This window comes from Calidris pugnax, unplaced genomic scaffold (genome assembly GCF_001431845.1).
Source record: "Calidris pugnax isolate Ruff unplaced genomic scaffold, ASM143184v1 scaffold121, whole genome shotgun sequence".
In the NCBI taxonomy this organism is placed as follows: Eukaryota; Metazoa; Chordata; class Aves; order Charadriiformes; family Scolopacidae; genus Calidris; species Calidris pugnax.
The window spans coordinates 443933-464455 of record NW_015090884.1 but is presented as its reverse complement, the minus strand read 5'-3'; the positions used below and the strand labels follow the sequence as shown (position 1 = coordinate 464455).

The window sequence follows — 20523 nt, the reverse complement described above, 5'->3', positions numbered from 1 at the left end:
AACGCCGTTACATTGTGTAACACGCTGTGGGAACCTACTGGAATGGGTACTAAATGGTGTGGATTTTAATATGCAAAAAGCCAGTACCAAAAATACCTGGGGAAAAGGGATTTCATGGAGAAAAGACACCGTCAATCAGGCACAGTTTAAAGTCACAAATGCGAGCAGCAGAACATTCAGCCGCCGTCCAGCAGACCCTGAGCACAGAGCTTACACCAAGAACAGACTGGATTGATGTAGAAGATCAAGTTTTCGAGACAGTGTATGGTTGTGTTACCTACTTAGAATCATAGAATTGGTTGGGTTAGAAGGGACCTTAAAGATCATCCAGTTCCAACCCCCTGCCATGGGCAGGGACACCTCCCACCAGAGCAGGTTGCTCAAAGCCCCATCCAGCCTGGCCTTGAACCCCTCCAGGGATGGGGCAGCCACAGCTTCTCTGGGCAACCTGGGCCAGGCTCTCACCACCCTCACAGCAAAGAATGTCTTCCTGAGATCTCACCTAAATCTCTCCTCTTTCAGTTTAAAACCATTCCCCCTTGTCCTATGGCTCCCCTCCCTGATCAAGAGTCCCTCCCCATCTCTCCTGGAGCCCCTTGAGGGACTGGAAGGGGCTCTAAGCTCTCCCTCGGAGCCTTCTCTTCTCCAGGCTGAACACCCCCAACTCTCTCAGCCTGTCCTCCCAGCAGAGGGGCTCCAGCCCTCCCAGCATCTCCATGGTGGCCTCCTCTGGCCCCGCTCCAACAGGTCCATGTCCTTCCTACGTTGGTGGTCCCAGAGCTGGAGGCAGCACTGGGTGGGGGGTGTCTCCCCAGAGGGGAGCAGAGGGGCAGAATCCCCCCCCAACCCTGCTGGGGATGCAGCCCAGGGTGTGGGGGGCTTTCTGGGCTGCCATGGCTCACGTTGAGCTTCTCACCCACCACCACTCGCATCCCTTTGTCTAAGAGGATCCTCTGACGCTCTGTAAACTCAGGCCAGCACTTCCAAAACTCACCTACCAACCAGAGCCTGGCAAAGTGGGGTGTTTTTCTGCAGAAGGCCTGGCATCCACTGCAACCCGCCCCCCTCGGCCTCCCCAAAAGCCACCCCTGAGCTGTCACACGCCGGGCGCCCCAAGAAGGCAAAGCACCCAAAAGTCAGTGGTGGCTTTTGGAAAAGCTAATTTTACATCAAAATGCCCACCACGTGACTGAGAGGAGGCTTCCTCTGTGCTTCTCAGAGCTCCTTCAAACAGGAGGCTGAATGAGCATTAACCAGCAGCGCCCATACAATCAGGGCAGCAGAAGTAACACCCTTTTTCTTACAAAGGAGACTTTAAAGACTCACGGGATGAAGCTTTGTCACCTCTTAATGGGGAAGTGGTGAAATAATGACATTAGTGCCAGTTTTGGAATCCCAGCACTCCATGCCAGGCAGAGTAGATTCAGAGCTGGAAATCAGCGTTAGGGACAAGGATGATGTTGAGAAGTGACCGTAACAGCGCATCACGAAGTTCCCCCTGGACTGTTTCAGGAGGAAACACCAAGGAACTCTAGAACAAAGATTCTCTGAAATCTCTGAATTTTACACAGTTTTCATGCTAAGGCTGGGCTATCCCAGCTCCTGCAAACGGCCCACTCTTTATTTTACCTTCGCTATCCGAAGTGGAGAGTCTGCGTTTATGAACTCTTCTTAACTCCTTCCCGTAGCGGACGCTTTTCTGGGAGCCATCACTTTCGGAATCTTCCTTATAATTAACTTGTCTCTTCTGATTCCGTCTCGATCTCCTCCTCCTCGTTTCCAGGTAATCGTCGTCGCTGTAATCTGTGTAATCGCCGCTCTCTGCGCAGGAGGAAACAGTGACCTGTGTTATTCCTTTAAACCAAAACCCACCCAATTTAGACAAGCTTTAGACCAGAACCAGGAAAATCATGTGTTCTTCCAGCACAGGAGAGTCTCAACCATCATGTCTCGTTACCTTGACCCGTTCCAGACTCAAGCATCAGTTCCCCCGTTCATCACCAGCGTAGAATTGCTCAATTTTGAAAAAATCAAGGATCTTCTCACAAATCCTCTACCTGTCTCCCTTAAACTCCTCCAGAAGGTGGTTTCCTTCCAGTGTTTTTCTTCCCTCAGCTCTACTGGTGCCAGATTCTCTACGACCCCTGACGGCTGAATCAGCCAAACTGGAGATGATGCACGTTACCGCTGACACCGCAAAGTCCTTCCTGGTTTTAAAATTCCAATAAATCAAACACCACTCAAAGGCTTTTAAGAATCGGGAGATGGAAAACCACTGCCAAGATGAAACTCCAGGTAAGATGGGAGTTATAGAATTTAAATTAACAATAAAAATCAAGCTCACTCCATTGTAAACTGGCTTAAAATAGAAACTGTAGAGAAAAAAAAACTTACCATCATTCAGAATTCTGCAGTTCCTGCACCAGCCCCCTGCAGGGACTGCCTTTAAAAATGAAATTTATTGACATTGGCTGAGAACAGCCTTGAATCAACTTCAGCTGCTTTTTCACTGGGCTGTGCCAGAGCAATTATCCCAACATCATAGAATGGTTTGGGTTGGGCTTTCTGGGCTGCCAGTGCACATTGGTGGCTCATATTGAGCTTCTCATCTCCCAGCATCCCCAAGCCCTTCTCCTCAGGGCTCCAGTGTCTCACCACCCTCACAGCAAAGAATTTCTTCCTGAGATCTCACCTAAATCTCTCCTCTTTCAGTTTAAAACCATTCCCCCCTGTCCTATGGGTCCAGTCCCTGATCAAGAGTCCCTCCCCATCTCTCCTGGAGCCCCTTGAGGGACTGGAAGGGGCTCTAAGATCTCCCTGGAGCCTTCTCTTCTCCAGGCTGAACCCCCCCAACTCTCTCAGCCTGTCCTCACAGCAGAGGGGCTCCAGCCCTTGGAACATCTTTGTGGCCCTCTGCTGGTCTCAGGGCAGCTCTCAATATGTATCTCAATTATGCCAAATTTCTATACATGTCACATACTGTTCCTAAGTCAGTATTTGACATGAGTCACAGATCAAACAGGCATCCTATTTACCTCCTAAAATAGTATCTCAATTATGCCAAATTTCTATACATGCCACATACTGTTCCTAAGTTAGTATTTGACACGAGTCACAGATCAAACAGGCATCCTCTTTACTTCCTAAAATAAAAGAATCATAAAGTCCAACCACCAACCTCAAACTGACAAACCCACCACTAACCCATGTCCCTCAGCACCACGTCTGCCCAGCTTTTAAATACCCCCAGGGATGGTGACTCCACCACTGCCATGGGGAGCCTGTTCCAAGGCTTGACAACCCTTTTGGAGAAGATGTTTTTCCTAATATCCATCCTAAACCTTCTCTGGTGCAACTTGAGGCCATTTCCTCTTGTCCCATCACTTGTTCCTTGGGAGAAGAGACCGGAACCCCCACCTACACCCTCCTTTTAGACAGACCCCTCACAGCTCCGTTGCCCTTCTCTGGACCCACTCCAGCCCCTCAAGGTCTTTCCTGTCTTGAGGGGCCCCAAACTGGAAAGAATCAAAGCAAGTCAACAAGAACCACCACTTTCAGGAAGGAGCTCCATCTCTGGAGACTTGAAAACAAAGCCACTCTCAAGAGTACTGTATCTCCTTAGCTCAAAATAGGGTTAAAGCAAGATCAGGAGGGACATTAACGAGAATTAAAGAGAGAAATACATAGTTAAAACGTATCTCCTTAGCTCAAAATAGGGTTAAAGCAGGATCATGAGGGACATTAACGAGAATTAAAGAGAGAAACACATAGTTAAAACTATACTCTTAGATACATATGGAATGCTATTGGAATCAGCTGATTTTACCAGAGATGTGCGTCCACCAAGAAACACAGTGTTGCTCCTCAGCGTTATAAAATTGGTGAAGAACCTCTTTAGACTTCTGCCAGTATCTTCATTGACAACTGCTTATAATTAGTGCGTTCAGGACAGGGAGAGAGCAGCTATTTTAAGTGCATAAAGCTGTCTTTATCTCTCCCAGCATGAACCCTTCTTTTAGAAACCAGTAGTTCGAAGCAACTTACTATGCTATCAGAATCAGCTGATTTTACCAGAGATGTGTGTCCACCAGGAAACACAGAGTTGCTCCTGTGCGTTATAAAATTGATGAAGAACCTCTTTAGACTTCTGCCAGTATCTTCATTGACAACTGCTTATAATTAGTGCGTTCAGAACAGGGAGAGAGCAGCTGTTTTAAGTGCAGAAAGCTGTCTTTATCTCTCCAAGCATGAACCCTTCTTTTGGAAATCAGTAGTTCAAAGCAACTTACTCAGAATCAGAGAATGATATGGAGTGGGAAGGGACCTCTGGAGATCATCTAGTCCAACCCCCTGCCAAAGCAGGTCCACCCAGAGCAGGTTGCACAGGAACAAATCCAGGGGGGTTTTGAATGTCTCCAGAGAAGGAGACTCCACCACCTCTCTGGGCAGCCTCTTCCAGGGCTCTGCCACCCTCAAAGTGAAGAAGTTCCTCCTCATGTCTAGGTGTTCCTTCCTGTCTGGACCCAGTGCTCCAGATGGGGCCTCCCCAGGGCAGAGCAGAGGGGCAGGATGACCTCCCTCCACCCGCTGCTCACACTCTTCCTGGTGCACCCCAGGATGCCATTGGCCTTCTTGGCCACAAGGGCACATTGCTGGCTCATGGACATCCTGAATACTCCAATGTGTTCATCATCTATATTCTTCAACTGGAGAGGTAACACACACTGCAGTAAGTTAATGCTCAGGGTACTTAGTACTTTAGATTCACAATAAAAATGGGGCCTCCCCAGGGCAGAGCAGAGGGGCAGGATGACCTCCCTCCACCTGCTGGTCACACTCTTCCTGGTGCCCCCCAGGATGCCATTGGCCACAAGGGCACATTGCTGGCTCATGGACATGCTGAATACTCCATCATGTTCATCATCTATATTCTTGAGAGACACATCAAACACTGCAGAGGTAACACACACTGCAGTAAGTTAATGCTCAGGGTACTTAGTACTTTAGATTCGCAATAAAAATAAGTAAAAAGAAGTGCTTCTGTATCTGGTGACATTCCAGGACTGAGTCTCGATGCAGAAACAAGGAGGACACTATTCAGGGAAAGAAGCTCATCAGGAAAAGGTGGAAGTGTCACACGGGGACTGTTCTCACACCTCAGACTGTGCGAACAGAAAAGTAACCGGTTGAAGGACGAGTAAAATAAAGTGAATTATTAGGTTTCTCCTGTGAAACCAGAGTCTTCAGTTACTAAAGATCAAAAAGGATAATTGTAAAAGGGAGAGATTCAAGGTGTTACCGTTTGCTTTCGGGCCTGCCAGAGGACACAGAATGCCATAAAATGAAGGAATTTTATTCTGTATGAAGTGAGGGAAAATGTTTATTTCAGAAGCTTTTTCAAAGTTATTAGGAAGGTGTTGGAAGGAGCTATAAAGAAATACACTTTTTGCCTCCATCCTTTCTCTTCCCTACAATCACATACCAGGCAGGGGTACAGGGTAGCTGGAACTATCCACAATAGTGGATATTGAAAACATAGCATTTTTTTAAATACATAATTGCTTAAAATGCCCAGAACCCAGTACTCAACAACAGTTTGCTGCAGAATATTCACAGCAGATTGAGGCCATTTCCTCTTGTCCCATCACCTGGGACTTGGGAGAAGAGACCGACCCCCCCTGGCTACACCCTCCTTTCAGGGAGTTGGAGAGAGCCAGAAGGCCTCCCCTCAGCCTCCTTTTCTCCAGGCTGAACACCCCCAGCTTCCTCAGACGCTCCTCACAAGACTTGTTCTCCAGACCCCTCACAGCTCCGTTGCCCTTCTCTGGACCCACTCCAGCCCCTCAAGGTCTTTCCTGTCTTGAGGGGCCCCAAACTGGAAAGAATCAAAGCAAGTCAACAAGAACCACCACTTTCAGGAAGGAGCTCCATCTCTGGAGACTTGAAAACAAAGCCACTCTCAAGAGTACTGTATCTCCTTAGCTCAAAATAGGGTTAAAGCAAGATCAGGAGGGACATTAACGAGAATTAAAGAGAGAAATACATAGTTAAAACTATACTCTTAGATACATATGGAATGCTATCAGAATCAGCTGATTTTACCAGAGATGTGTGTCCACCAGGAAACACAGAGTTGCTCCTGTGCGTTATAAAATTGATGAAGAACCTCTTTAGACTTCTGCCAGTATCTTCATTGACAACTGCTTATAATTAGTGCGTTCAGAACAGGGAGAGAGCAGCTGTTTTAAGTGCAGAAAGCTGTCTTTATCTCTCCAAGCATGAACCCTTCTTTTGGAAATCAGTAGTTCAAAGCAACTTACTCAGAATCAGAGAATGATATGGAGTGGGAAGGGACCTCTGGAGATCATCTAGTCCAACCCCCTGCCAAAGCAGGTCCACCCAGAGCAGGTTGCACAGGAACAAATCCAGGGGGGTTTTGAATGTCTCCAGAGAAGGAGACTCCACCACCTCTCTGGGCAGCCTCTTCCAGGGCTCTGCCACTCTCAAAGTGAAGAAGTTCCTCCTCATGTCTAGGTGTTCCTTCCTGTGTTCCTGTTTGTGCCCATTTCCTCTTGTCCTGTCCCTGGCCACCACTGACAAAAGACTTGCCCCACCTTCTTGACACCCTCCCTTCAAGTATTTATAGATGTTGATCAGATCCCCCCTCAGCCTTCTCTTCTCCAGACTAATAAGACCCAAGTCCCTCAGCCTCTCCTCATCAGAGAGATGCTCCAGGCCCCTCATCATCTTTGTAGCCCTCTGCTGTACCCTCTCCAGCAGTTCCCTGTCCTTCTGGAACTGGGGAGCCCAGAACTGGTCCCAGTGCTCCAGCTGGGGCCTCCCCAGGGCAGAGCAGAGGGGCAGGATGACCTCCCTCCACCTGCTGGTCACACTCTTCCTGGTGCCCCCCAGGATGCCATTGGCCACAAGGGCACATTGCTGGCTCATGGACATGCTGAATACTCCATCATGTTCATCATCTATATTCTTGAGAGACACATCAAACACTGGAGAGGTAACACACACTGCAGTAAGTTAATGCTCAGGGTACTTAGTACTTTAGATTCACAATAAAAATAAGTAAAAATAAGTGCTTCTGTATTTGGCGACATTCCAGGCCTGAGTCTCGATGCAGAAACAAGGAGGACACTATTCAGGGAAAGAAGCTCATCAGGAAAAGGTGGAAGTGTCACACGGGGACTGTTCTCACACCTCAGACTGTGCGAACAGAAAAGTAACCGGTTGAAGGACGAGTAAAATAAAGTGAATTATTAGGTTTCTCCTGTGAAACCAGAGTCTTCAGTTACTAAAGATCAAAAAGGATAATTGTAAAAGGGAGAGATTCAAGGTGTTACCGTTTGCTTTCGGGCCTGCCAGAGGACACAGAATGCCATAAAATGAAGGAATTTTATTCTGTATGAAGTGAGGGAAAATGTTTATTTCAGAAGCTTTTTCAAAGTTATTAGGAAGGTGTTGGAAGGAGCTATAAAGAAATACACTTTTTGCCTCCATCCTTTCTCTTCCCTACAATCACATACCAGGCAGGGGTACAGGGTAGCTGGAACTATCCACAATAGTGGATATTGAAAACATAGCATTTTTTTAAATACATAATTGCTTAAAATGCCCAGAACCCAGTACTCAACAACAGTTTGCTGCAGAATATTCACAGCAGAACAAGGAGCAAACTGCTTTACAGCAAAGATGACATCTGACTCTACCAAAGCAAGCAAACGTGTGTCAGTTGTGACAGGAAACAGACTTCCCCAGGACAGAGTATTTAATGTATCTAAGATGTCTTCCACTCACCAGATTCTCTGCTTGAATTGTCCTCGGAATCTTCATCTTCGTCATCTTCCGAATATTTTTTCTTGACTGTTTTCCTTCGTAACCTCCTGCTTTGCCTCATGGGCCTGGAGAGGTGTCTCCTGGATATGCGGGCGCAGAACTCGGAATCGCTGTCTTCGTTCGAGGGTGGGTCATCTTCACTTTCATCCAGATTCTCCTCTGATATCACAAACTCGTCCTGAGATCTGTTCAAAGAGAGATAGATCACAGAGATAGATACCGGGAACAAAGGGTCGTACGGTACCTGCATTTGACAAGTGGTACATGCTGTGAGATGTACTGTGTCTGGTTTGGGGGACCTCAGGACAGGAAAGACAAGGGCAACAGAGCTGGTCAGGGATCTGGAGCACAAGTCTGGTGAGGAGAGGCTGAGGGAGCAGGAAAAAGATGGGTTGACACAGTGCTTAGAGACATGGGTTACTGGTGTTTTTTTGTCCACGTTGGGTTGATGGTGGTGGAGGAGGGTGTACAGAGGTGGGGGTCAGTCTCTTCTCCCAAGTCACAGGTGACAGGACGAGAGGAAATGGCCTCAAGTTGCACCAGGGGACGTTCAGATTGGATATTAGAAACAATTTTTACACTGCAAGGGTCATTAAGCGTTGGAATGGGCTGCCCAGGGAGGTGGTTGAGGCACCATCCCTGGAGGTGTTCAAAAGACGGGTTGATGTAGTGCTGGGAGGTATGGTTTAGTGATGGTGATGCTTCTTGTTTGTTGTGCGGGTGTCTATTTTTGTCAGTTAGGTTGATGGTTGGACAAGATGATCTTTAAGGTCCCTTCCAACCTAGAAGATTCTGTGATTCTGTCACTTGCACATCAGCTGGATGTGAATTCCAGTCCAACATCCAGCAGACATTCAGCAGAGGATGGAGTTGAAAATGCCCAAGCGCACTCGAACAGATCGATGCGCTATTAATTCAGGGAGGTTTCCACAAGCGACACTCATCCATTAGGAATTTCCAGCACGTTTAGCTCAGCTCTTCAGGGTGTCACTGAAACGGCCTCAGCGTGGCTACAGGTGAAAAGCAAAGCTCAAAATTTGCATGTGTGTCACACAGATTATCCATACCCTTACTAAATTGACCAAGTAACTGGTGTAAAGCTTTAAATGTTGATGGTAAAGAGCTTAGACCTCATGCTCCATTATGTTTCTTCACTGAGGCATAAATCACAGAATCACAAAGAATCACAGAATGCTATGGGGTTGGAAGGGACCTCTGGAGATCATCTAGTCCAACCCCCTGCCAGAGCAGGTCCACCCAGAGCAGGTTGCACAGGAACGTGTCCAGGTGGGTTTGAATGTCTCCAGAGAAGGAGACTCCACCACCTCTCTGGGCAGCCTCTTCCAGGGCTCTGTCACCCTCAAAGTGAAGAAGTTCCTCCTCATGTTTAGGTAGAACTTCCCATGTTCAAGTTTGTGCCCGTTTCCTTTTGTCCTGTCACTGGGCACCACTGAAAAAAGACTGGCCCCATCCTCCTGACACCCACCCTTTAAGTATTTATAGGTGTTGATCAGATCCCCCCTCAGTCTTCTCTCCTCCAGACCAGAAAAACCCAAGTCCCTCAGCCTTTCCTCAGCAGAGAGATCCTCCAGGCCCCTCATCAATGATGCTCCAGGCCCCTAATCAATGATCAATGATAATGGGTGTCTAAAATTAATTATTCATTTTTTTAACATTAGGAATTCTCCAGACTGAACGATGAGAAAATTCCACGAAAAGAGAGTTTTAGTTGGCCAGAGAAATACTTATTTAGCGTTTAAAGCCTCCCGTGATGCGGTCAATGATGCTCCAGGCCCCTAATCAATGATAAAGGATGTCTAAAATTAATTATTCATTTTTTTTAACATTACAAATTCCCCAGACTGAACAATGAGAAAATTCCATGAAAAGAGAGTTTTAGTTGGCCAGAGCAATACTTATTTAGTGTTCAAAGCCTCCCATGATGCATATTTGTTTCCTACACTATAAACCACTCCTTTGGCTGTTTTCAAATCCTGTCTCCCAGGGAGCAGAAAGCCAGAATTGGTTTCAGTACCAGCACGTCGAGTTCTGTACGCTCTAAACAGGGACATTTTACTCTTCTAATTTCTAAATGAGAATCAGGCCCATTAAAAATCGCACAAACCAGGACAAAAAGGAAGCCACCAGCCTCATCTAAGCTCCATCTTTGTGAGGGATCTCTGCTAGATGGTCACATCAGTCACAGAACTGAGCCCATCTGGCTCCTTCGCTAACATTACCCGTGTTTAGAGCCCCACACCGTGGTCTCCAACACACCAGTAACATTTCCACACCGTTTTGCTTAAAATACAGATTGGATGATTTCAGAGCATGGATCCAGAGCGTGGTTTTTCCAGGACAATGACGTTGCCCCCAGGCCAGGAGGACTTTTGCTGGCACCGTGCGGTGACGTTCCAGCAGTGGGCACGTGCTCCTAACGATGGTTTTAGGGACACTGCAGAGTCATGGGAGCCCAGAGCAGCCCGTGACTGATGATGGCAATTAATTTCCAGACCTACCCATCACTGATCTTGAACTCATCCTCGCTCTCCTCCTCATCCAGGTTACTGTCACTGTCCAAGTCGTTTAGTCGCCGTCGTTTCTTGCGTCGCGCTGCAGCAGCTCTTTGGGGTCGCTTGTTTTCTTTCCTTTCTTCCTCCAGGATGGTGGAAATGTCTTTTCCACGGTGACCTGTGATATTAGACATGTCTTTGCCTCTGCCAATGCCTGAATTCAACGATAAAAAGGGGGGGAAAAAGGCAAGTTTATTTTTATGTTGTATTTTATACACATCTTTCTTCCGTGCCTCCCCAGCTTCACTTTATTTTCAGTAAATAAAATAAATTTTCAGAGTATTTTTTGTCATGGAGGACCCTGTCTGGAGTCTTGTTCCTGACACACATCCTCCAGCTGTGGTCACTTGGAAATACATGTGATCCATGGAGAAGACAGTGGATGTGTCAACCCCAACCCACATTATGACCAATGTCAGTGCCTTTTGAGAGGGCAGATATAGAAAATACACCCAATTTTCAGGTTGTCTGTGCAGACCCACCGAGCTGCTCACAGCTGGTGTCTTATGAAGGTCCCAAAAGCCAAAGAACAGAGGAAGAGCATTTCATGATGGTTGCCTCCAGGCAAGTTAAGGTGATGCAGAAGCACAGATTCCATCTACATCTCCCACATGCTGCTGAAGATCTCTCCTTTGTTGCCATAACAGGCAACAAAGAACATAATTTCACTTTATTCCCATACAACTGAGAAGTGTTGATAGATCTGGATTAATATTTTTCAGATGACTTTGTAGACCCAGTCTTTGGAGGTCCAACTGTGGATCAATTTATGAGTCAAATTTTTCCACGGGACAAATGTAATTTGTTCATTCCAATCTCAAATCCAAAATTTAGCAAATTAATTAATTTTAAGAGTTTTCTTGCCATGCTTATTCGTTGCATTCATAGACCAAAATACGTACAAGCTGAATGTAACTATCAAGACCAAATACTTATTTTGGCTGCCCGGGATGGTCATTCCCAAGGGAAATGATTTAGTTTGATTCCAAAAATGCAGCAGTAAAAACTCTAAACTGCAAAGTTCAAGGGAGAGGATTATATTTGTCGCTTCTCGTATCAAAATAAATTTGGTCTCGATCTTCTCATCATTGCAATGAAAAAACAAATAACATCAGAAACATACCTCCTCCATCAGCCTCCTTGATGTCATCTTCAATGGCCTCATCAATTGCCTCATCAAATTCATCAAACCTAAAAGTAACAGCTTTCATTTACCATTTTGAAGCCAACTCTAATTAAAATGGCATTACGAAAACCTCATTATTATATTAGGAAATATCTTCAAATTTTAAAACTGCTCGAAGAAACCCCCCTGGGCTGGATATATAATAAAATAACAGAGATAACGGGCTGGATTGATGATAAAATTGCCATTTTTTAAAAGGTGTGTTTCTTATTTCTGCTCGCTAGCAGATTATTTGTCATTGCCTGCCTCTCTTACTATTGATTCATGGCAACAGAAAACCGCTTGGATTTTACATGACATACCCCTGAGTTTAACAATATCTATAATTTGAAAGCTCTTTAAGATGGTATCGGTGGCGTTTTTCACAAAAAAGTATTAGTCATTTTTTCCCCACCTTTTATTAGATTTTAAGATGGTATCGGTGGCGTTTTTCACACAAAGTATTAGTCATTTTTCCCCCACCTTTTATTAGCTGACATACACACCACCAATCTGCGAAACAGACTTTCTGAAAAGCACCTATTAAGAGTCAAATTATTCATCCTGTCTAATTTCCCTTTGAAAACTCATTTCTTTCTCCTCTTAAAGCTCACAGGAATTATTCTTTCTGGATCTGCAACACCCCAAGCTGAACAGATACAACATATTGTACACGGGAGAGAAAACACACACATATACAGATAAGTTATAATGTAGTATCACATAACATTTCTTTCTCCTCTTAAAGCTCACAGGAATTATTCTTTCTGGATCTGCAACACCCCAAGCTGAACAGATACAACATATTGTACAAGGGAGAGACAAATACACACATATACAGGTAAGTTATAATGTAATGTCACGCTGAACAGATACAACATATTGTACACGGGAGAGAAAACACACACATATACAGATAAGTTATAATGTAGTATCACATAAATAAATAGCACAAACAAAAGCAAAATATTTGAGTAAGTTTGTGCTGCAGCAGCTTTTATAAAACCACGTAAGCCTCTGCACACTGAGCAACTCATTTAAAGGGATCAGCAATTGGAGGAAAAAGGATCCAACCCTTTTACACCAATGACTTCAGTTGGTTTCTTCAGTTCTGAATTCAAATCCCATTAAAAAAAGATTGTTACCTCTATCACCAAATAGATCCCTGGGGATGCAACATGCGAAAGTCCAAATTTTATTAACTATATAGGAAAGACATTTCCTTTAGATGCGAGTTTTTCTTCTCATTTTTAAAATCCCTGGGGATGCAACATGCGAAAGTCCAAATTTTATTAACTATATAGGAAAGACATTTCCTTTAGATGCGAGCCTTTCTTCTTCTCATTTTTAAATAAGTAGGTTTTTCAGTATTTTTTTAGATACAAACTACTAACAATTGGATAATACTTTCATTAAAGATTCGGTTTCTCAGCCACAAAAGAAAGATTACACTTAGATTTATCTTGGTCCTTTATAGTAACCTCCAGCAGAACAAGAAAATAGATCTAATATAATTCTATATTCCAATAGGAAGAACAAAACATTTTCTCCTTTAAAAATAAGATGATGAATTTCTGGTCTCTTCATATTCCCTATAACCTATAACCACACGTCGCGTTCGAGGAAGCTTTACGCAGCAGGGAAATAACTCAGAAATTATTCCATTAGGAAGATCAGTTCCACGTTACTCAAAAACACTGGTTTCCCTTCACACCTCTAAAAAAAAAATAAAAAACAACCCCCAAACTCTTTAAAATGTGAGAAATCACTTAAGGCTTTCAAATCCCTGCTAACAAATAACCCGAGCCGACAGCTGCTTGTCCCTTAGGTTTAAGGGAACGTCGTTTCTGCTGCTGCTTTATTCATCACAGGAGGACTCCGCAGACCACCTGGGTGATAAAAAGGGATGATGTATCTTTAGAGACCAGGTGCTACACAACACAGACTCCTCCGTGAGCAGAATTAAGGAGTTTAGCACTGATTGTCCCCCAGTGACACCAGCAGGACTTCACGTGGAATATTTTCACCAGCTCAAAGTTAGGCAGTTTAGCACTGATTGTCCCCCAGTGACACCAGCAGGACTTCACCGCGGATCCATAAATTTGAAGTGAGACGGTGACACCTGGAATATTTTCACCAGCTCAAAGTTAGGTGTGGGATGGAGTCTGTAAGGAAGACTCTATCATTTTGTATCAGAAGATTGATTTTTTTTTTATAGAACAACATTATATCAAACAGGGGAGGGGCTCCAGGAGAGATGGGGAGGGACACTTAGTCAGGGAGTGGAGCCATAGGATGAGGGGTAATGGACTTACACTGAAAAAGGGAAGATTGAGATGAGATCTCAGGAAGAAATTCTTTGCTGTGAGGGTGGTGAGACACTGGAACAGGTTGCCCAGAGAAGCTGTGGCTGCCCCATCCCTGGAGGGCTTCAAGGCCAGGCTGGATGGGGCTCTGAGCAACCTGGTCTGGTGGGAGGTGTCCCTGCCCATGGCAGGGGGTTGGAACTGGATGATCTTTAAAGGTCCCTTCCAACCCAAACCATTCTATAATTCTACAAAACATTATTCCCAATAAAAATCACTTTGCACAACATGTGTCCTGCTGAAGTTGTGCCAGACACCCTACAGGGAAGGGATTTTTCTTCTCCTGGTGAGATGCTGCCTGACCTGTCATGAGCATAAGAGCAAATCTATATCATCTTGCCCGGGCCACAACGTTCCTTACAGAAATACTTCATTTCCCGAAGCAGCAATGGCATTTTCGTTAGTGTGACTCCTGCTGGTAATTTAAAAAGTTACAGAAAATCAACAGCTAAGCAAGGTCAGACTGAGTTTTCCAATCAGGCAGGAAAATTCAACATATACAAACACCCTGCCTCCCCTCAATGGCAAAACCAGGCTGACTGGGCATTTAATCATAGGTTGGAAGGTTTTCAAAGTTGTAACGTTCTAATTTTTCATGATAAAGGTCTACACCGAGCTAATACAGGAAAATAATACTTCTGGTGTTTTAATTCCTAATGCAGCTGGGACAAAAAACCCACAAGCTCTCCGGCAACCACATTCTTCTCTAATCCCCAAAGGAAGCCCCCTTGCCTGCTGGACTGAAGAGGGTACAGAGCATCTCAAGATTTTATTTAAGAATAGTTTATAAAACACCTTAGTGATACACTTGAGAACAAAAGGTAATCTTAAGATCAGGCTGAATTTTGGAAACTTTAGTGACCTGTTCTACTTTCAGAATGCAGAGAGTCTAAATAGCTTGGAATTTTAATTTACTAATCGCAGGTTTAATCACAATTTCTCTAAAGAGTTACAGACCAGTTTTAGGCATCCTGTCTCATAATTGCATTTTAATTTCCGTGCCCCTCTCATGTGAAGAAGCCATAAGGGCAGAGGGAAAGAGAGGAATTTAAAGCCTTTAGACACAAGCCTAAGCCTCCCTTTCAGCAGAGAGCAGAGGTGTGATTCACCTGCTTTAACTTACTCCAGAAACTGCACCAACACCCAAACCTTCCCCGTCTACTTTGTATTTCTTTTATGCATCGTCCCTTCGTTATACCACCTCGTTTGCTTTTGCAACCACCAAGCCTAACAGAGAAAAGAGCAAAGACACTTTAGTTTGGCCTCTCTTTTAAATATAGAAACCTGTGTGAGAAGTGGTGAGCTGCCTGAGAAAGAAAACTGCTTTTTTTAGTTTTACAAGCCATTTAATCAAGCCACTGACCTGTAGCTTATGCATTTTCGGGTTCTGGTAGACCTCCTTTCCAGCAGCTTCGATTTTGGCTTTTTGGAATCTTTCTTCTTTTCTTCCTGACCTTCAGGTATTTCTGGCTCCTGTTCACATAAACCAGAGATGTCAAAAAGCTTTATCTCCCCTTTCCTCCCACACTCATGGCCGAGCTCACGATAGAGATATCCACACGATCTAGAAGCTCAAATGCCCAACACGCCGCCTTTTTGCCTCTTGCTGCAGCAGAGCTCAGGTGAACACTTGCACATGTTTCCCTCAGGGGCTACAGACATTCAAAAATACAGAGTTTGAGGGTTCAGGCTGTTGTATCATCGTGTTTATAACACACCACCAAGGTGATGCCTCCAGTGACACCCCCAGGACCAGTAAACACAGCAGCTGAACAACTTGTTGCTGGTATCTCTATAAACTGAGCACAGGGACTCCTTTACTTGGTGTGGTTTCAATAAAGATCCACACAGATTAATTTTATATTCTTTTTTCCAAGCTATTCATTTAAAAAAATTAAATAAATCTACCCCCAGGCTGAATTTTTCAAATATTTGCTCCCAGCCAGAGACTCTTTTGCAAGTTTGTAAAATCTGTTATCATTTTTCTGTTATCCAGAGACAGGGGGAGAAAGCTGGCTTCATTACAGTCAGGCAGAGTGGAAAGTCTACGTTTAAAACAAACAAAGGCTTCATTTTAAACTCTCATGCAAGGAACAGATTATACAATTTGGGAGGCAGGCATTTGGCTAAGACTTCAAGAGAATCACTTTAAAGTGTATTTAAGAAGTGAGAAGAGGCTGTTCCCCGCATGAAGAAAAACATTTTCCTCTTCTGTAAAGGGAAACAATATAAAAGCAGCTGTTAATAAAACACTAAATGTTTATAGTTTTGAACCACATGTGACTTCAAGACACATTTGTCAGAGGCAAATGTGATGCTTCTAACAGATACTACAAATTCCCTTTGAATCATAAGCCAGAAAGCATTTGTTTCCAAAGGAAAGCTACAACAATTAGCTCAGACCTAGAGAACAGCCCACACCAGAATGAAATAAACTCAATCCCACCTTTATAAACTACAGAATTTAGAGCACTCTGCTCAAAACCCAACTGAAATGAGCAGGGAGGGGATTCCTTCCCTGCCAGAGGACTCTGTTCAGCACCAGCTGGTTCTAATAAACACAATAAAACTCCCTTGGTTTCTCTGCTAAATTCAATCTTGGTCTAAAACGAAAGGTCTAGAATGATTTCTGACCCGCACATGGATTGATTTTTCTAAGATGCTGCTTCTAATGTGCCCCTGAAAAACTTCTTCCCAGAGAAGTTTGGAAAATAAAGCAATAATAAAATGCAGTAACTTACCTGAGGTGGAATGATGTTCTCAATACTGATACCCACATACACCAATCGTTCTTTTCTTTAGGAGAGAAAAAAAAAAACAAAAATAAGCTTACAGCAAGACTGGAGATATGGAAAAATACATTTGAAGTTCTTACTATTGCTAAGCAGGAGCATCCCAAGAGGATGTTCCAGCCAAAAACAGTTATTTTAGTAGGAATTATGTGCTAAATCTCACATGATTACATTTCCCTGCATGCATAATGTAAGAGATTTCCAAGGAGTTCCGACAAACAACAGCACTTGAAGATTGAGGGCACCACAGAAAGGACTGAATCGGGGTGTAAAAAGCAATTAAAAAGAAACTGAAAAATAATAACGTTGTGATCAAGATCCGTAACTACCAGATCTGACATAACTGCCAGATCCATAACTACCACCAACCTTAGAGGTGCTGGAAGATAAAACAGGAGCTCAAAATCACACTGAACTGGAAGAATTACACAAAGATGGGATGGAATCCAACATGGACAAGTGCCAGAGTTTAGGCTCGAGCAGGAACAATCAAGTCTAGAAACACCAGGGAACAAATAAGCACCTACAAAGCAATTCTTTACTGGAGGAGAAGAGCCTGAACAAAGATCAAGAGAGCTGAGCTCCTGGGGAAACAACCATGATGACAGATGGACGGGTGAAGAGCAGAACAACGGACAGGACAACTGAAAGTCAGCCCTGTTCACACCCAGCTGGAGTATTTGGTGCCATCTGGGCACCACACATACTTCAAGAAAGATGGGATCCAGCTGCCAGCCCAGGGAAGTGGTGGAGACACCATCCCTGGAGGCATTTAGAAGACAGGCAGACATAGTGATTAAAGATGTGGTTTAGTGATAGTTTTTGACAGTGTTAGGTTGATGGCTGGACTCAATGATCTGAAAAGTCCTTTCCAACCTAGACAATTTTATGATTCTTAGAGTTGAGAGCCAGCCAGGATGAGTTACGGGAGAGCAGCAGACATGGCCTGGTGAGAAAGGCTGAAAATAGGGCTTAGGTTGGGCTAGAGAACACAAGACTGAAGATGGGAGAGAGAACAGAACTCAAATAAAGGAACAACACTTGTAAGGAGAAGTAGGCTGTCCTCCTTGTCCACAGTTTGTTACAGAACTAAATCAAAGTAAGTAAAATTCAAGTTGACATTTCTCTTGCCTTGACATTAGCATCCTGCATCATCTGAATTGCCCTGGGCACAACCCTGGCTCCTGGACACCCTCTGCCAGGACACAAGTGTCCTACAGGTCTTGTCCTACCTGTCAGTCCCACCTCGAGATGCCTTGGGTACCCTCACACTTCCAGGGTGCTCTCTGTCAGGAAGAACAGCCAGGTACTCAACCAGACCGGAGTGGGTAACCAAACTACCATCACCTTAGGTTCCTACTAGCCTTTTTCAAGGAAAACAAGGGATAATCTAAACAAATGAAGATATTAGGAAAAAAACTGGACACTGAAAGGGTTATTAAGCCTTGGAATGGGCTGCCCAGGGAAGTGGTGGAGGCACCATCCCTGGAGGTATTAAAAAAACGGGTTGACACAGTGCTTAGAGACATGGTTTAATGATGATTTTGTCAGTGTTAGATTGATGGTTGGACTCAATAATCTGAAAGGTTCCTTCCAACCTCAACATTTCTATGATTCTAGGATTTATTTGGCTCTGCAACGCCTCTAAATGCAAGCCACATCTCTAAAGATTTTAAAATTATTGTGAATAACAGTATTTTAGACCATACACTCTGAAGAACAATCCTGCTGGGGGGAAAATGTATGAACTAGACCTTTGCCAACAGACCGCCAACTTTCAGGATCCAGTGAAACGTCGTTAGAGCTGAGATAAGATCATGCAAGACCCAACCCTGATCTCCGGGTCCCTGAGCTAAAGAGCCTCAATCAGCCACACTGGCTGTGTAAACCAGTAATTGGTTTTGTCTCGTAATGTCAGTTCTCCAAACTGATGGAACAAAAAAGCCTTCTTCATCCATCTGAGCACCATGAGATTGGCTGGATGATGGAGAATTTTGTCATACACTGTGCAAAATCACTACGCTCTTGATAATGAATTAAAATAGCATCTTAAGTCAAGGAATGCCGCTGCTAAAATGAGAAAGGAACTAGAAAGGTAAATTTTTTAGTATTCAGCAAATGTCTTTGATAGCTTCCTCCACTTCTCTTGTCAAGAGACAAGAGAGATGAGAGAAATTCAGCTGGTTTTACACAGATCAGTGAGGTTTTCAAGCTCTGCTTGAGCACAAACCGCTTAAGAAATCAGCAAAGGAAACAAGCCAATCCTGGTGACGTAAAGGTCTTTTAAGAAATGTAAAATGAAGTATCAGATGCATTCCTTATTCATGGGTAGCACACAGAAACTCAACACTTAACCCAATAGTTTAAACATCTGGACCAACAGGTCTCCAGCGGTGGGTGCAGATAAGCACCGACTGGTTATAAACTCTTCCAAGATGAATCCAGAAGACATTTTCTCTCATGTTAAGTGGCTCTGCAAATTACTACAGGGAAGTCCTGGAAGTGTGGATGAGAAGTACTTACTCCACCTGATTTGGCCTGGGAGAAGCAGACAATGGTCCCTAAAATGAGTTCCTATCAAGGAGTCAGAAGGTCTCTAACATTAACTAAAAGAGGAATCCATAAAAGCTTTAATGCCCACTCACTCTAGCAGGTGGTAGGACACAATTATAGAAGTTAGTGTGTACATAAAAAACCCAAAATTCAGCCAGGTTGTTGTGGTAGCACCTTGTATTCATGAACGGGGCGGGGGGGGGAAACCCAAACAGGTCTGACTTTGATCTACGTATTTGTAGGTCAACATGAAACCTAAAGTTTTCATTAAAAAAAAGGCTGTGACATAAAGCTTTGGGGACACATAAGAATGTATCTGAGCAGCTGAAGCAATTCCAATTGGATTCCTGAAAGTTGAAGAATAGTTGGAAGAGCCTGACAGTGTCAACAGTTCAAAAAGCACGATAATTAATGATGGTTCAAAGAATTGATTAAATGTGTGTGCCCACCATAAGAGCTGATTTTCTTCTCTCACAGATAATACGTACCGTGATTTTACAGAAACATTACATTAAAGCATTTCTGTGCCCCACCCAACCAACCTGCTTTAATTTCCACACCGAGCTGTTGTAAGGACTATCATTTCTTTTAGCATTATAATTCCTCAGCTTTTTTACCTTGCAGTTTGCTAAAATGTGCCCCAGTTAAGCTGGAAGACTTCAATATCCAACTGTATTGTATCATGAAGACTTTTATAACCTGAGCTCTTTTCTCTTTTTAAGAGACTCAAAAATAAATCAGTCTTATGATATACAATACAAAAGATCAGGTTTGTTTGAGATGAGGATCAGATTGCAAAATGGTTGTTAAACATCTGTTTCAGACCCTGCAAAGTGCTGGAATAGCAATTGTATGCTCTCCTGTAACCCTTAAAAGATGGTATTTTTATGCAACACCGGTGATTTCAAGAAAGCAAGACAATCAGGGGAAAAGCTTGAGTTCCATGAAGTGTTTGCCAGTGGAATATTTACCAAAATGGGTCCAAAAATATTGCTCATTAGTAATGAGCTTTCCCACCATAAAGCAGAGCAGCAGACACTGTTCCCTCGTGCCCTGCACAGATGGAGCCTGTGTGTAAGCTGAGCTCGCTCATAAAAATAGCTAATAGTTTCGTTCCCAAAGCTGCAAATTCAGTAGAATTTGGAGAATTTTACCGTGGTGTGATCTGGATCTCTGAGCAGAAGCAGCAACACTGGGAACAGTTGGTACCTGATCTGTCACTGTCA

The 20523-nt window shown here is 43.9% G+C and overlaps 1 protein-coding gene across 1 annotated transcript in view; it reads right to left on the bottom strand.

Moving 5' to 3' along the window:
- Positions 1-1342: 1342 nt before the first annotated feature.
- RSF1 (remodeling and spacing factor 1) overlaps positions 1343-20523 on the bottom strand; it is a 92418-nt gene continuing 73237 nt past the window's right edge. Inside the window, exons 10-15 of the mRNA XM_014947104.1 lie at positions 16694-16748; positions 15316-15425; positions 11545-11612; positions 10368-10575; positions 7810-8033; positions 1343-1821 (exon numbers count right to left, since the gene is read on the bottom strand). Of these exons, the coding sequence (XP_014802590.1) occupies positions 1580-1821; positions 7810-8033; positions 10368-10575; positions 11545-11612; positions 15316-15425; positions 16694-16748 (907 nt within the window). The 3' untranslated portion in view covers positions 1343-1579. The remainder of the gene's footprint in view (positions 1822-7809; positions 8034-10367; positions 10576-11544; positions 11613-15315; positions 15426-16693; positions 16749-20523) is intronic.